General features: G+C 33.8%; 1 protein-coding gene across 1 annotated transcript; it reads right to left on the bottom strand.

The window, feature by feature from the left end:
• Positions 1-574: 574 nt before the first annotated feature.
• Positions 575-16442, bottom strand: LOC113509782 (DCN1-like protein 5). The gene is made up of 8 exons (XM_026893204.3): positions 16301-16442; positions 15987-16103; positions 13376-13503; positions 12708-12808; positions 11635-11763; positions 10635-10759; positions 9025-9232; positions 575-8087 (listed from the first exon to the last, which is right to left on the bottom strand). Exons 3-8 carry the CDS (start codon positions 13489-13491, stop codon positions 8008-8010), a joined length of 759 nt encoding a protein of 252 aa, XP_026749005.1. The 5' UTR covers positions 13492-13503; positions 15987-16103; positions 16301-16442; the 3' UTR covers positions 575-8007.
• Positions 16443-17948: the final 1506 nt, after the last annotated feature.

The following is a 17948-nucleotide window of genomic DNA, read 5'->3' as shown; positions in this document are numbered from 1 at the left end:
TTAAGGTTGGATAGCACTAGTAAAAAGTCTCGAGTGGTTACCAGGGCTACCATCTGTTGTCATCGGTCATCTCTCTCGTGAAAAAACTGAATAAATATAAACGATTGTTTCGTAAATCGTGTAATAATAAGTGTATATCTGTCTGGTTTTAGTCAAAATTCCCCTAAAGTGCACCTGGCACTATACTGCATAATATTTATATATCTACTTCCATTCCAACTCTCATCATCAGTCTGGTAAGCCACTCTGTTTTATCTGTATTACGGTGCAGCACGGTTTTTTAACACAGAATTACCATTTGTTATAACTTCTTTATATTATAAACTTTTAAATTGTTTTTATCCATGAATGTAGCGTTCAGAATATGCGAGTCGTCTGTCTATGATTATTATTAGATATCCTCCAAGTCCGCTATTTATAATAGGAATTAAATGCTAACAAATTGATTGTTAGGAAACGTAAAAAAATTCTAAATTAAATTCACTGAGAATCGAACCCAGGATCTCATACAATGCAAATTCCACCATTGCGCCAACGACGCTGATTAAAATAGGTATTTAAATAACAAAACACATATAATTTGAGATTTATTTATTTCTCATGTAATAACATTCGGTACAGTGGCCTAAACGCTTCGAGAGTAATTTTTTTTTGTATACACCGTCATTTACAGAGAAACGAAATGATTCGTTACAATCATAGAGAATTTGAATATAATCTACCTACATGCCTTATATAAAATCATATCTACACCTAAACCTAAGTATGTTAGACTAGACACGTGGGTACCTAGTCTATGGAACTTGATAACAGTGGCATTATCCAGTCTAATGTTAGCGCGATACAAATAAATTCGCTCGTTGTCTATGACACCACCAAACGACATCACCAGGGGTTCACAAAATTTTTTATAAAAAAAAAAATAACATTTATTTTTCTAAAAATGTGCTTACGGCTTTATATTTACGGCTTATGGGGCAATTTATTATTTTTGAATATATTTGTTAATTATATTGTTATGACGACATTGACCATGTGATGCCAACATAATAAAAAGTTTGGTCATAGCGCCATCTTGTCCTAAACTAAGCAGAGCTATGGGTACTAATGGAGTAATGGACAGGTTGGCAAAAAAACTGAAACAGTGAATTCAGACCACTATTCTGAACTAAAAACCAATGGGAATTTTTGTCCGGAGATTTTTTTTTTTAATTGTGTAAGGTCAACGCCACAAGCATTTCGTACTACCTACAAAGAAGTGACATTCCTACGTATCATGCATCTTTGGATCGTAAAATTTTAAATACATTGCGCGGCGTCAAAACTAAGAATCTTTAATATGGCTGTGGTGCATTTCCGGCGGGAAAACAATCTGTCATCTGATTCAGATGAAGTTTTCGTTTTTGCCAACCTGTCTCCCTGTACAGACAGTGTCTAGACTAGACCAATATAAGCAGATATCAACACAAATATTTGTACTGTACGAGGATCGAATCGGCGACCATCGGAATGTTATAACTGTATAATAAAGCCGTGTTACGCAGTTAGACTAAGGTTTCATTATAGGTTTGTAGAAATATACATCGACAATACAATAGTAATTAAATAATACATAACTTTTTGTTGTTAAGCAAAACTGCCATGTCTATGTAGTAAACAAACTTTGCAATACATTTTATTTCTGTTGGATCACTAGTGTCACTATTTGACAACGGAAAGCACGCCATCGTGTTTTCTATCTTTTATAGTACCGTTGTTTTCAAGAATTAGCAATCGATCATGATGGCAACTTAAACATAATCTATTTGCTGTTGATGCAATACAAATATAGTCGTGAATTTTTGTTAAATTAACTCCCCCAAGGGTGTCCTTTAGTAGTGTCCTCATAAACGAACGAAACATTGATCCTGATTGAATCAATAATACAAAATAAAATTGTACACATTACTCTGCTAACTTACGTATAGATTCCCTGCTGCTGTTTGTATAAGGTAATATTTGGGGAAAAAAAATATTTTGAACATATCTTTCCACGCTTATATGTCGATAAAAAATTTTTAGTGCGTTCAGTGACTGCGTACATCGTTTTAATTGGATAAAACTAATTGGAGCATCTGCGTTAATTACCGTAAACAATCAATGATTCATATACTTCTAACATATTGTTGCAAATATACTCCAAATTGTATGAGACTGACATATCAGCTTCGAATGCCAATTTCATACAATGTCTAGTCTTCACGAATACTCTTAATTTTCAAAATCATCTATCTAGGCATGGGTAATAACAGTATCGCTCCAATATCTATATATCGACATTAACTGCAGATAGATGACGGGCAGATCATACCCATTTCGATACTACCCAATATTTATATAAATTCCGATGGTATTCTTCAAGTTGGACAAGCAATATTTGATATATCCATTCCTAGACCAATACATAGATATTGGAACTGAAATATATAGATATTACTATATATTATATACCCATTCTGTATACAGCAACCATTTCAGTTTTACGAAAAAATAAGTGTCTCGTAAATATTGGTAATTAAATTTCTATTTATAATAAATGTATGAATGAACAAAAAAAAAAAAAAAAAAAAAAAACACGAGCGTAGTATCCCCACCAACTTTGTCAATTTAATGATATTTGATTAATAGACTCGAAGATACTCTAACTGCATTGGTTGTACTATTTTATTGTATAAAATATTAAACAGGATCGGTGGGCAAATATAATAAATACCATTACTTAACACAAAATTGGTTCGAGACGATACAACTAGAGTATTATTGTTGTTACAATTTTGTCATCCGACTGTGGAAAGTGTAATATACATACATATATCTATAAATAAATGCTAGAAATATACAATCGAAACTTAATTACTACTACTGGGTGAATTCGAAGTCATCAGCAACATTTTTAGCGAGCATTATATTAGTAAAATTGAAGATATTTCATTATAAAATGACAAATAATGACTTTTTATATGATTTAATATTGTAACAAGGTACGACTAGTCCAATAAAATATTAAAAAATAATTAAAACGTTTACAATGACTTCAATTGTACTAAAACCAGTTATTTCAATTTAAAAACTAAACTATTGATCCGATCTTTATAAAATATCTAGAGGTCAATCTGTACGTATATACTTTGAGATAAAAAAAAAAAAGAATTTTCCAAAACGGTTTACAACTCATAAAGGAAAATATAACCGAATTGAGAACTTTCATATTTTTTTAAGTCGGTTAAAAATGTAAAGCATCCACGATTAATAGCTGGAAGCTACTCTCTCGTATCGTCGTAGGAACTCGTATTAGAGGCAAAGATTTTTTGTCCATTTTCAATTTAACCGGTGTTCTACTCATTAAAATGATGCTAATGATTTTGATGTCACGTTGTATATTTTGGAAAAATATATATAAAATACTATGTAACTTTACTATAAAGTACAATTTATTATGTGACCTTACCGCTGGGCTCCTCTCGAAGCTAACACATAAACCGCAACGTGCAATTCGTTTGTTGAGAACAAAACACAATTCTAATCTGATAGAAACTATATATATATATATATATATATATATATATATATATATATATATATATATATATAAAACTTTTATTTTCAATTAATTTAAATGTAGACTTGGAATTTGTTGTGATTTTTAATCGATAATCGTTAGAGAAAATCAAAATTCAATACAAGTAGAATTTATAATTCGATATACATTTTTTTAAGAGTGCCGGCAAATTTATTCGACTTTTGTGCTTCCCACTCTTCAAACCGAAACACAACCATGTAAACACAACTGCTTCACGGTAGAAACACGAATGGGACAAGAGGTATCCAAGCAAACGACTATATATAAAAACATAACTGTTCTCAAGATATTTTACTTTATTTATGTTTTTGTATCGAGTAAGCATTGTGTGACTCGAGATGAGCAACATTATATTCCGTCATCAGGCTCAATAACAGCTTCGTCTCCTACCCTGATGACGTCTTCAACAATCAGGGCACTAGTAACTTTTAAATTTCATTCATTGCACGTGTCGACTGAATTAAATCGAAGAAATTTGCAGGCACTTCAATATTAAAGATCATATTTTTTGGTTACAGTTAAAAAACTGCCACTTTTACAGTTGATAGTTAAGAGTTTTGTGTCACGTATAAATTCTCACTTTTTCACAACCACACAACCCGCGTCAGTAATATTTCTCCGTACACCATCCGCTCGCATGTTATATCACTTTTTGGGCGATTTTTAAATATAAGTATGAAAATAAGTATATAATGTAAAATTAAGCTCGCACCTCCCTATTTTAACAGCCGACTTCCAAAATGAATGGTGCAATATTTCTTCCCAATTACATTATAGTTGCCATTGCAAAGTCAGCCATTTTTGTATATGGCAACTATAAATATCAATACATTTATACAAATCATCTTCAGCACAAAATATCAATAGAGAAAACGACTAGTGATTATTTTTAATTAAAGCATTATTTATAATGCTTTATTATTTATCAACATTTCACAATGAATTGTTTAATTAGTTAAATTCGCAATAAATTCAAAATTTCCCCCCCTATTGAAGTAGCTTAAAATCCAATGATAAGACAAAAATATAGAACTACAAGTGTGAGTTTAAAGCAATCAAAAGTAAGCTATTACAAACCGCCAATACATAATCCTAGGATTTTTAATATAGTGCAAATAATAATGTTATGGAAAAAAAATATGCAAAATACAGTTTTCTTATTAGGATGAATTGGTAATTTGATAGTTAAAACATATATATTGGTGTATAGACCGAAACATAATAGTATGATCCAAATATTTAGTATAAAATATAACGATACAATAACTAGAACGATATTTTTAATGGAGTCGAAATATGAAATTGTTATCTGCATGCCACAGTAAACAGGGCGTAATGAATAGGTTGGCAAAAACCGATACATCATTATTATTCTGAACTAAAAACCAGTGGGAATTAATTCCGGAAAATTTCAAATTATTTTTCTATTCTTTATATTTATTTTATTTATTTAACTCTTTATTTCACCAAAAACATTAAATTAAACAATGACTAACAATTCAGAGGGATACTTTGTACAATTTGCACAATTGAGTGAATTTACAGGGTACAGAGGAATAACACCTGAGTCCTTAGGAATGGCAACGTATGGGGGGTACCATGGGCGAAACAGTATACTCTGTTATGTCCACGGTACTGCTCATGTGTATAGGCGACGGTTACCACTTTCCATCAGGTGGGCCGTCAGCATGTTTGCCATTCTAAGTTGTATAAAAAAAAATTCAACTGAAATACAGTAGCATGTAATTTTTTTTTTCATTTAAAATCATGTTATCTGTGATGTTATAATATAAAGAAATAATATTTTTCTGTGAAATACTATGAAATATCGAAAAACAACAATGTAATATACGTATTAAAACCCTTTCGCGACGCGTAGAATCGGCTGTGAAGGTCAACGCTACAAACGTACGAAAACTACTTATAAAGAAATCGTGTGGATAGTAAAATTTCAAATACATTGCGCGTCATCAAAACTCAGAATCGTTAGTTGTATGGCAGTGATGGATTTTCGGTGGGAAAATAATCTACCATCAAATTCAAACCATTCATCTGAATCAGCTGTTTTCGTTTTGGCTAACCTGTCCCCTTCCACCTTGTAGTTGCATCTAAACGCCTTCGGAGTGTCCACAAAACGGGAGCACTATTATCAATCAAGACGAAAGGAGGATTGTATATTATTGTATCACGACAAGATATCGTACGATTTTATCGTTACGATATAATAGTGAAGGAAATTATATGAACATGTATGATTACACCATATCGTATTCGTGCACACGCGTAATGTAATACAAATTGCGTAAACTTATAGCTGAAACATTGAGAGTTTTCGTATGTTGCGTAAATATAAAAATACCGGTGTGAGAACACTGATTTTCACATTGAATTTTGGGCGTAACAATATACAAATTGCGTAAAATACTAATTGAAGTTTCTATATGTCGCGTAAATATAAAAATATAGATTATAAGGAACACTAGTTTTTATATTCAAATCAATACACTACCTTTAATTGAGGACTTAACTCTCTGATCACAAACGTAACATGTTACGAATTTCACATTTATATAAACAAACACAAAATAATCAGTACTATAATAATTTAGAAAATACCTTTATTTTAATATAAATCTAATATTTAAGAAAGTAATTTTTTTTATATTCGTATTATATTTGGAAAAGATTTATTTCATTAAACATTTACATTGCGCGTAAAAATCTACAATTTACGGCGCAGCGTAAATTTAAGATATTTACGCAACTTTTTCATTACGCATTCTATGATAGTACAGAATTCCGTGATAATAAAGTATTATTAAGAATTTACCCAAACTTTCCCCTTTGGGGTAACCAGAGTAACCGCAGGGCGAGGGTAAACAAATCAAAGATATGAGCTTACTTTATGATACTGACAAAATATGTTAGTTCAGACAATAATTTATATGAAGTAGAATTACTTTGGTCAGTAATAACAAGTTTTACAGTCAACGTTCAATACACATGTGGGTCTCTCAAGTATATTTGCTTATTGTTGTCCTTGTTTAACGCTATTAAGTTGACTAGGGTGCGACAGGGACAAAGATGGTCAAATGTTTTTATCGGGACAAACATAGTCCATGTCACACTTTTGTCAATTTTGACATGTTTAATTGTATTTAAAATATAATAGTAAACCTGGTTATTAATGACTGATGTAGTAAAGTTAAGAAAAAAAATAATAATTACATGCACAGTACATGGCTAGAGTTTACATTTAATTCGGGAATCATTAGAATTACAATATCAGGAATGATTAGAAATTTAATTAATAAACGAGGGGGACAAGACATATATTCGTTTTGGATTACACATAGAATGTAATGATGTGGTTGGAATACATATTGCACTGTACTAAGCGGTCCAAGTTTCATATATTGTATAGGTCAAGAGCAAACAATGCTTGTGGTCTCAATATTCTAAGATTAATGTGAAAATATTGCATAGATGTTTGATAAACGACCAAATGGAATTGGATGTAATTTGTTAAACAGATAGAATTGTGTTGATATTTTTTAGTCATAGTACATTTTGTATTCACAAATTATTTACATTGTTTTACACAAATTGTTTGTTTTTTCTCTATTCTATTCTAAGTTGTATAAAAAAAAAAAACATTCTTTACAAAAAACAAAGTATTCCCATTTCCACGTTAATTATGTGTAAAAAGTATAATACAATATGGAATTGCGTTTGTAAATTAGTTACATGTGAGTTATCTTGTGTAATTAGTTAAAGGTTTAATTTTTTTTTAATATTTTAAATATATTTAATCTGTTGGTAAAGAATTATGAGTAGTGTCGCTGGATTTATCTTTGCATTAGTTTATTTCTTGGGTTATCATAAAGTGTATGTATTCAACGAGTATATTGCAATATATATAAATTTAGATATAGCTGAGAGTTGATAATACATAGCATTCATAATTTTTTAATTAGACTTATAATTCCAAATCAGAGCATAATTAGTAGGTCAGGTCATCAGTCTCACACTGACGAACAATGACATATTTTGTACACACATTGCAAATATTTTTATTCAGAACATGAAAACTGTTTACTTCAAAAATCCGTAGCTTCATTTATCACAAAATTAACATGGTATCAATATGGGAGTAAACCCTAATGATTTTGAAAAACTTGTGAAACTAAAAACAAATTCAAATAAATCACCTCCTTATTCTCAGGGTATTAAGAGCACAAGCAGCGTATATGTAGCGTTACGTGTCGGACGACGATAGTACAGTTCTAGTTGAACCTGAGCGTGTTGTGGGCGGCGCGGGCGGTGTGTGGTGTGTTGCGGGCGGCGTGTGCGGCGTGTGCGGCGTGCGCGGCGTGCGGGGCGCGGCCTCAGCTGGCGGGCGGCATGGCGGCGTCCGCGGCTCGTTCCGCCCGCAGCCACTCCACGAACTCGTCCAGCATCACCGGCCCTGCAAGCATACATTCAGTGTTTCTTTTTTTTATACAACTTAGAATGGCAAACAAGCTGATGGTCCACCTGATGGAAAGTGGTAACCGTCGCCTATAGACATGAGCAGTACCATGGACATAACAGAGTATACTGTTTTGCCCATGATACCGCCCATGCGTTGCCATTCCTGAGGACTCGGGAGTTATTCCTCTGTACCCTGTAAATTCACGCCATATCCCACCCTTCAAACCGAAACACAGCCATGCAAACACAACTGCTTCACGGTTGAAACACGAATGGGACAGAGGTACCCAAGCAATCGACTTTTGTACAAAGTCTCCCTCTGGTAAGTACAAGTGTACAGGGCAACATTATATACTCATTTTTTTTTATGGGTGAAAATGGTATGGTAATCACGTCTGCGCTAACGGAATACGCTGGCGGAACACCAGTGAAGGGTGATAGATGAGAATGAAAACAGGCCAGTTAGCCCATCATGATGAATTCATCAGGAATTAACCATGATAGTTTCCAGGGGGAACGGCGAGGAGGTCGATCTGGTTGGGTATATTGCTAGCAATGTGATTCTCAGTCTCCATTACTAACAATCCCTTTCCCCCCATTATACACTCATTATTGGCGGATACCAACTCCACAGTATCACGTCTTTGCAAGCTGTTGAATAATTGCAAGCAACGGGACTGGGATTTCTATATGAATGCATTTTTTTTATGGATGATAATAGAATGGTAAATTCATCTACGCTATCATATAATACACTACATAATAGGGCATATTGTTAGCAATGGAGCTGTCAAACTCCATTGCTAACAATCCGTTTCCCCCCACCAGTGTATATTGTTCGTGCAGGTGGGGTTACCATTCCATTATGATCCATTAAAAGATGTGCAGGGTGTGGTAGCGCGGTAGTGTGGTAGCGTGGTAGTGGTACTGACATGCGCCGTCTGCGTCGTAGGTGGCGAGCTGCGCGTCCACGGTGCGGCTGAACTCGAGGATGTTGCACCACTGGTCGCGGTTGACGACGCGATAGCGGCGCTCGCGCTGCAGGAACTCGGCCAGCGGCGGCCGCAGCGGCCAGCGCGGCAGCAGCACGCCCAGCAGCGCGCGCGCCGTGCCCGTCTCCAGCGACCGCTGGTCCTTGTCCTGAACAAGTCCACCCACAACGTTCAAATGAGGATAAATAATGAGAATAACACTCGACAAGGGGAAAAAGTATTCTTAGCAATGGGGTCTAAAAGTCCCATTGGTATCAAAATACCTTATCAGGTCGACAACACAGAAGGTACATTTAGATATTCATAGAAAATGGCAGTATCAAGAATAATCTGAGCATAGAATGAGCTACCCCTTGCTTTCCCGTGGCTCTCATAAGAGGCGACTAAGGGAGTTAAATAGTCGAGGGTTTTTTTAATGGGTGAAAATGGAATGGTAACCCCGTCCGCGCTATCGGTATATACCGACGAGGCACCAGTGGAAGATGATAGGTGAGAGTGAATGTAGGTCAGTTGGCCCATCATGATGAATTCGACAAGAATTTACCATGATGGTTTCCAGGGGGAACCGCATAGAGGTCGACCTGAGAGGATATATGCAATGGGGCTATTAGACCTCATTTCTAACAATTCCTTTCCCCCCAATAGTCGAGGGTTAGACAACAGTGTTCCTCTTAAAAAAATCACGAAAGCCAAATTCCATTTTTTTTTTGATGGGTGAAAATGGTATGGTAACCTCGCCTGCGCTAACGAGATACGCTAGAGCACCAGTGAAGGGTGATAGATGAATAGAATAGAATAGAAATCATTTATTCAAATAAGCTTACATTGAAGCACTTTTGAATAGTCATTACATTTTTTTTAATCTACCGCTCGTTCGGAAAGCTGTCTCATCACAAGAAGAACGAGCAAGAAACTTACTCTTTTAAATAATTTTATTATTACTTTACATTTTTAAGTTTAATTGTGTGAATACAAACCACCAATTATATAATATAATTAAATATATAAAATAAAAAATATATGAATACATAACCAACTGGTTAAACAATTAATAAGAGGAAATCAGTCATAGTGATTAGAGCAGACCAGTCCCTACAAGCAGCACCCGTTCACGAGTATGACGGATGAGCCAGCCATCACTGCGCTCGACCATATTTTAGGGAGCCCAATGATTGGCCCACCACGCCGCCACAAGTCTGGACATTTTAGTGAGCATGACTACTCAAAACACTAGACCACGTCAAAGCTACTCACAATTGCCATCTGATAGTTATGATATGATGATATGATGAGAATGAAAACAGGCCAGTTAGCCCATCATGATGAATTCATCAAGAATTAACTATGATAGTATCCAAGGGAACCGCGAGGAGGTCAACCTGGTTGGATATATTGCTAGCAATGGGATTCTCAGTTTCCATTACTAACAATCCTTTCCCCCTGCCAAACTGCAGTTACCCACCTGCCAGCCAAGCATAGCAACTACTGGCGAAATCTCCTTTATTTATTTGATGTGTAATAATTTTATATTATAATATTAAAATACTTACCCTAGCAAAATCATATGAATATCTGTATACAGCCTTAAATACGTAGGGGTCATTGAGTAAATTGCGTAAATAATCTAATTTATTCTGCAACTTTTGCACACTATCACACTGAAGCTCTGTTAAACCTGAAAATGGAAATGCTTTGATAAAAAAAAAACCTAAATTACCAGACTTATATTATTTTTAAAACTTAGGTTCAGTTTTTAACAATGTCTATATATATACATATATATATATATATATATATATATATATATATATATATATATACACACACACGACGGTTTATAAATTTACTCAATGCGAGGCAATAAGTTCATAAAATTCACATTGTGCTTGCATAAAGAATTATCAGACTTAACTATATGTTTAACAAATCTTAAATAGATCATGAATTGCAGTAACAATAACATGAGTGTTAATATTATTATAGTATATGAATCTTTAGAAGATTTTGATGAGAAAAAAATTTAACATCCTCTACTTTTTGACAGTCATCTGCATCTATCAAGCTCCTAGAACTCAGCTGAGGCTCTCTATTTATATATATAACTGAAGACTTCCAGATGAAGTTGCATCAATCATCAGAAACGACAAATATAGTAAGTACATAAAATTCTAGTTATATATATATATATATATAGTTTTAAAAATAAAAATAATATCATTTGAGGCTGTCACACCATTTAATAAAGGCAGGTCATATGTTAAGAGGTAATACTAAATGGACCAATGCTGTAACAGAATAGATTCCTCGTTACAGAACTAAAAGGAAAACAGGCCGCCGACATAAATGATGGTTTTTTGAGGTTAAAAGTGTTGCAGGTACACTGTGGCTCAGGACAGAAAAATATGGAAAACAATGGAGGAGGCCTATGTGTCGAAGGATACGTTGACCCAGCGACTGCTGAGCAGCGTGACCAGTACTGGTGTAATTATAATTTATGGCCAACAAATAAAGGTTTTTAAATTTGAAAAATATGAAAATAACATTAATTACCTTTTAGCCATTCTTCTTGCGTAAAATAACCCATTTGTTTGGCGCCCATCTTGTAAGCTATTACCAACATTACAACATTTTCTGGGTCCACTCCTAAGTCTTCACAAAACTTTTCCATACCTTCAGGACCTGATGAAGAAAATCTATTAGTAAATGTATACTAATCATACTTATTTATATGAATATGATTAACTATATATAGTTTATCATTATCATCATCATTATACCAGCTGTTATCTATCAACTGCTGAATAGTAAATTAATTTTTTTTTAATTGTACTACCCATTAGTATGTGTGCGATTGTCAACATTTGAAGAATCACTACTATAGTCGACTAATCAGTGATATAAACTTCCACAAAATAACACCTAGTTAAATAACTGGGGCGAAAGTGATTGTTAGTAATGAGATTTAACAGCCCAATTGCTAACAATATACCCTCCCACATGGTTCCCCCTGGAAACCATGGTAGTTAATTTTTGTTCAATTGGTCACTATGGGCCTGCGCTAACGGGATACGCTGGCGGGGCACCAGTGAAGGAAGATAAATGAGAATGAAAACAGGCCAATTAGCCCTTCATAATGAATTGACCAAGAATCAACCATGATAGTTTCCAAGGGGAACCGTATGAAAACAGGTCAATTAGCCCATCATAATGAATTTACCAAGAATCAACCATGATAGTTTCCAGGGGGAACTGCATGAAAACAGGCCAATTAGCTCATCATAATGAATTCACCAAGAATCAACCATGATAGTTTCCAGGGGGAACCGCATGAAAACAGGCCAATTAGCCCATCATAATGAATTCACCAAGAATAAACCATGATAGTTTCCAGGGGGAACCGCGAGGTCGACCTGGTTGTGTATATTGCTAGCAGTGGGATTCTCAGTCTCCATTACTAACAATCCCTTTCCCCCCTGGAAACTGCAAATAGGCTTTTGGTGACAATAGGGACACTGCTACCCACATCTTGACCATTAAGTTCCCTTACTTGCCTCTTACGACGACCATGGAAAAGGAAGGGCCTTTATAAAACGACAATTTGAAATATTAGAAAACTTACTCACCTAATACATCTGGTTCTAATACTGTTGTATATTCCTTAAACCAAGTTAAACATTTCTTTGCACTGAAACTAGTATCCTCTGATTTGGAATGTCGACGTGAACTGCAAAAGATATAGGAATAGAAAATTGAATAAACATATTACTATTGTATCATTCATTAACTGTCCATTGCTGAACATGAAGCTTCCCCATAAGGGGAGTTTTGCCAGTAGTTGCCATGCTTAGCAGGTGGGGTGGCAACCGCAGATAGGTTTTGGTGATATTTTAGATGGCCGCTGATGTTCATCTCTCCATTAAGTTCTCTTAGTTGTATGACACCCACGGTAAACAAGCGGTCCATTCTATGTCTGGACCATAGGGGAGTAAAAATGAGGGTTATCAATTCTTATAGGATAGGTCTTGAGGATAGTTGTCATGCTCATGCATTCAAAACAATTATTGTGACTGTTTACCATCAGACAGGTTGTATGATTATTTGTCACTTTAGTGGTATAAAAAAAAATTTACGTGCAAGTAACTCCTTGGATAGTTAGTTTATCTAGAGACTGTGATATTTTACATGACCATTTTCAGGTACTGTAAGCATTAATAAGTTGGATTGATCATCATTAGATGCTCTATATCATTGTGGGTCGTCCTTGTTGCATATAATAAATATGGACCCTCACCTACTATTCCTAGACCGTTTGTGATGGTGATGTTCCTCTATTGCTGTGGCCCCTGGTAGAACATCGCCGCCATTGACCGGAGCGCCGCTCCTCGTGCGTTTACTGCAGCGAGGCATCGTCCTACCACCCTGCAGATAATATAATAAAGATTTTCCTTTTTATCTTACTAATATAATAAAATTGTAATTTATTGATGTCTGTACATGGAACATATTTAAGGTAAATTAATATGATATTCTTTATTGTACACAAAACATGCTGATAACCACAATTCATTATAAACATAATTTACAAAGGCGTGCTTATCTCTAATAAGAGATTTCTTCCAGCAAAACCTTTTCATGTAAATTGTGTTATTTTAAAAATAAAAATAGGCAGTCATACGATCTGCATATATTGTATAAACACATAAGATATGTGTAATAATAAAGAATAATACAAACTACACATTATAAATTACATAAAATACAATGATAGTTTAAACAATAATTTTTAGAAATTTTGCCTGTCTATCTATTTGGTCTAGTATAACACAAGAACTTCTGCACTAAATTAGGTACAGTTTCAACCGTTGTGTTCCTGGTGGTCTAAAATCTGTATATTTTATCTTGATACATAATTTTTTTATACAACTTAGAATGGCAAACAAGCTGACAGCCCACCTGACAGAAAGTGGTAACCGTCACCTATAGACATGAGCACCATACCCATGGATATAACAGAGTATATATGTTTCACCCATGATACTCCCCCATGCGTTGCCATTCCTGAGGACTCAGGTGTTATTGGCATATAAAAAAGGTTTATAAATTTCTTTTTTTTTAAATTCATGCATATGAAGTAGCGGGCACAAATTATTTATATGAAGCCCAATTGTATGTAGTAAAACAGTAGTCATCTCAATAGACTGTAAACTCACTGCTACTAAATATCCAACCCTTCTGTTTATATTGGACTTATATAGGAATAAAATATTGAGTCTTAACTTTAGTATGGCTTGATTAATTTCAAACTAGAGCGTACCTTTTTTATGAACATGTTGTTATTGTATGCTGAGTTGTAAGTAGCAGCTTTTATTTGCCGTCTACAATTTTATATGATAAATTTAAGAGGCAAAACCATTTAAAAGACAAATGATTTCATTGAACTAGGTGTAATTTTGTGGAAATTCATATCACTGGTTAGTAGATTGGAATAATCTTGTTTAATTCCATTTACCATTAATATGTGTGTCACTGCCAACATTTAAAGATTGACTAGGTACTATCAATATAAGTTCTATGACCTTCCATTTAGTTAGTCATCCATCTCCAAACATTACCTAGTCCACAAACACATTGCAAATGATTTTGTCACTTCATACCATGGTTACTGTAGTTCCCTTATTACTAAATTTGTTTAAGGTTTATATTATGTTAAAAATATACTTATACTTGAAAAACATTAAAGACCTTCTTCCTTTAGAAGTCGGGTAAAAAAGTAAAACATACAAATATATTAGAGACTGAGATCACTGGAAGCGATCTGTAAACATAACTGTAACCTTGCCAGCATATTTGTGAAGTTATTGCTATGTAAACATTATAAATCAAACATTACAACTTTTTGTAATCTTGATCACAAATTAGAAAAAAATGGTCTAGTATAAAAAGTATTCCTTACTAAAAAAAGCATAAATAAATATATAAAAATTTGTAAGTTTGTTAGTAATGAAGACTAGCATCTCCATTGCAACAGCATTCATACTGTCTCAGAAACTATCACAGTTGATTTTTGGTTAAGATCAAACATTATGTTGGTCCAACTAACCTAATTTCATCCTTACATACCATTTCTTATTGCTACCCTGCCAGTATGAATAAATAATTCAATTTTTATACATTATATAATCTACATTATTATATTCATGATCATCCTATCAGCTATTAACTATCCACTATTGACTTGCTTTCATCCCCGCCTGTCATCCTTTATTGGTGCCCTGCCAATATATACCGATAGCGCAGGCGGGGTTACCATTTCATTATCACTCATTAAAAAAACCTATCCACTATTGAACATAGGCCTCCCACTTAGTGGATTTTACCAACAGTTCCCACATTTGGCAAGCTAGTTGGTAACCACAGTGGTGATGTTTTAAGACAGACGCTGCTGCCCATCCCTCAAATATTAAGTTCCGTTAATCACTTCTTACAACACCTATGGAAAAGGAAGTGTTGGCCCATTCTATGCAAGGATCACAAAACACATTATTACATTAAACATGATAAAATCCATTTTTACCTACATTCTTCTTTTATTATAAGGCATTCAGAAAATGTTTTATGTTGGTATTATTGTGAAGTAGTGTTGTTTACATGGATATTTTTTAAAACTACTAATGTTCTAGAAACTATGAGAACATGTGTAAGAACCACATATTATATACAAATTATACCATACTTATAACAGATAATAATTTTAGACTTTATTGCAATACATTATTGACTTTATTAAAAAAAAAAAAAACTTTTGCATAGTCAGTATTTTGATAGTTCAATGGTAATTGATGGTTAAGTTTGTAACAGTAAACTAGAATAACATAAAAATGATGAAATATAATTATACTTACAATTGGTGGCAGATTCGATATAAAATTAGAAAACTTAAAGGGGTTTTCGTCTCCTATTTTGCGAATTTTGCGAGGACAATTCACAGAAAAATGTCTTCTTGACAGGTCGATATTAACCTGAAATTAAAAAAAATCAATGTGGGGCAAAAGAGAAAAAATGATACAAACGATTCTGTTTAATAAGAAAATATTGATTGTCGCTCATATATCTTATGTGAATTCTGAGAATGTTAATATAAAACCAATGACGAGATGTCTTGTTGAATAGTGGAGTCGAGCAAATAGGAATCATATCGTAAGTAGTTGTTTCTTACCAAACTCTTTTTAATGATCTTTAATGTTTATGCAAAAAATATTTGCAAATTATTATTGCATTTAGATACTTGTTGAATAATAAAATAGAAATATAGATAAAAATTGCTGAAACCAAACAGCAGACAGCGGCTGATTTTTTTTTTTTTTTTAGTACGTTTGTTCCGTTTGGAACAGGCTAAGGTCGGAGACCATGCTGCCTAGTCTTCAAAAAGATAATTTGTCTGGAATTTTATTTTTCTAATGTCGCTTCAATTATTGTCATAATCTTCAATATTTCATTTGTCAAATCCGGTAAGTACATTTTCATAAATATCTTTTCTTGAGTTTTCTTAAACCAGTGGATTTATCAAATTAAAAATAAATAATTATAAAAAATCATTGTCTTGCAATTCAATAAAAGTATTCTTATAGCTCCTTGAATGTTGTAGTAATATAAGTGAAAATAGCTTTGAAACAAGAAGGAAATCTTAAGAGAAGCGGGATTGAGTGCGGGATATTTTCGGGTTTTTTGAAGATAATCCTAAGTTCGTCAAACATAATGTGTCTTTGAATGACAAATTCAGAGCAATCAAAAAAAGGTGATGTAGAGATTGGGCTGTATTTGAGTTACACCATGTGCATGATGGGGAAGCGATCATGCCCATTCGGTGCAGGTGTTCGTTGAAATGTCCGTGGCCGATTCGTAATCTACAAATATTGGTGTAAAATTTTCTGTTTGTGTCCTTTCCTTTGCAGAACCACGGTTTTCCAATACGCCAATTAATTTTGCGGTACCATTTGCCTTTAGTCTGTAATATTTGAGTCCAATGCTCCTCCCATTTAGTTGTAACGATTTTATGTATTCCAATACTACAATCTGAGTAACAAAGGGATAAATCTTGAACACGAGCAGCACTTGAATTAATAATTTTAGCCAAAGTGTCTACTTGTTCATTCCCAAACACTCCAATATGTGAAGGGGTCCAGATGAAGATAATATCTTTTCCATATATAGTACAGAGATGATAATATTTATTACGAATTTCTTGAATTAAGTAGTTTGATGATGAAATGAATGTGTTATTTTTTAATGCCATAAGAACACTCATACTATCTGTAATTATAATCCATTTCGAATATAGTACCTGTTTTTCTATGTATTCTAATGCTAAAAATATAGCTTTTGCTTCTGCTGTGTAAATACTAGCCAAAGTTGAAATTTTATAACCGTGACCAAATCTATTTGACAAATCGTAAAAAGCCACTGAAGTGCTAAGTGCATTTTTGGAACCATCTGTATATATCTGCCTGTAGTCAATAAATTCTGATAAAGTCTCATACATATCGTGCTTTTCTTTTATGTCTTTACGTATAACAATTTTGATCTTACAGAACTTACTCTCATAAAGGCCATTATAACAAGGAAGTATCTTACTACTATAGATGTTATATTCATCTCGTAAATTCAAATCATTGACAATAGTTTTATTCAAAAACATAGAAATGGGGCAATTTAATAATTTGAGTATGAGTGGGTTATTGGAAACTGAAAAAACTTTGAAGAGAAATTTGAGTTTTAGGTATTCGAAACGAAGAAGGATAGGAGGCAAATTACATTCTACTTGCATTGAGATAATTGGAGAAGTATACATAGCACCTAAAATAAGT

This window comes from Galleria mellonella, unplaced genomic scaffold (assembly GCF_026898425.1).
Source record: "Galleria mellonella isolate WM207_F2 unplaced genomic scaffold, CSIRO_AGI_GalMel_v1 utg57, whole genome shotgun sequence".
NCBI lineage: Eukaryota > Metazoa > Arthropoda > Insecta > Lepidoptera > Pyralidae > Galleria > Galleria mellonella.
Note: the sequence above shows the minus strand (reverse complement) of the source record. Positions and strands in the feature narration are given on the sequence as shown.

What these genes read in the sequence shown, in the direction of transcription:
- LOC113509782 (XM_026893204.3), bottom strand. Translation starts at nt 13,491, where the DNA reads ATGCCTCGCTGCAGTAAACGCACGAGGAGCGGCGCTCCGGTCAATGGC. An exon ending in AAACGGTCTAGGAATAGTAG is followed by an intron (nt 12,809 to 13,375) that starts GTGAGGGTCCAT and finishes TATCTTTTGCAG; the next exon opens with TTCACGTCGACATTCCAAAT. An exon ending in GCAAGAAGAATGGCTAAAAG is followed by an intron (nt 10,760 to 11,634) that starts GTAATTAATGTT and finishes TTCCATTTTCAG; the next exon opens with GTTTAACAGAGCTTCAGTGT.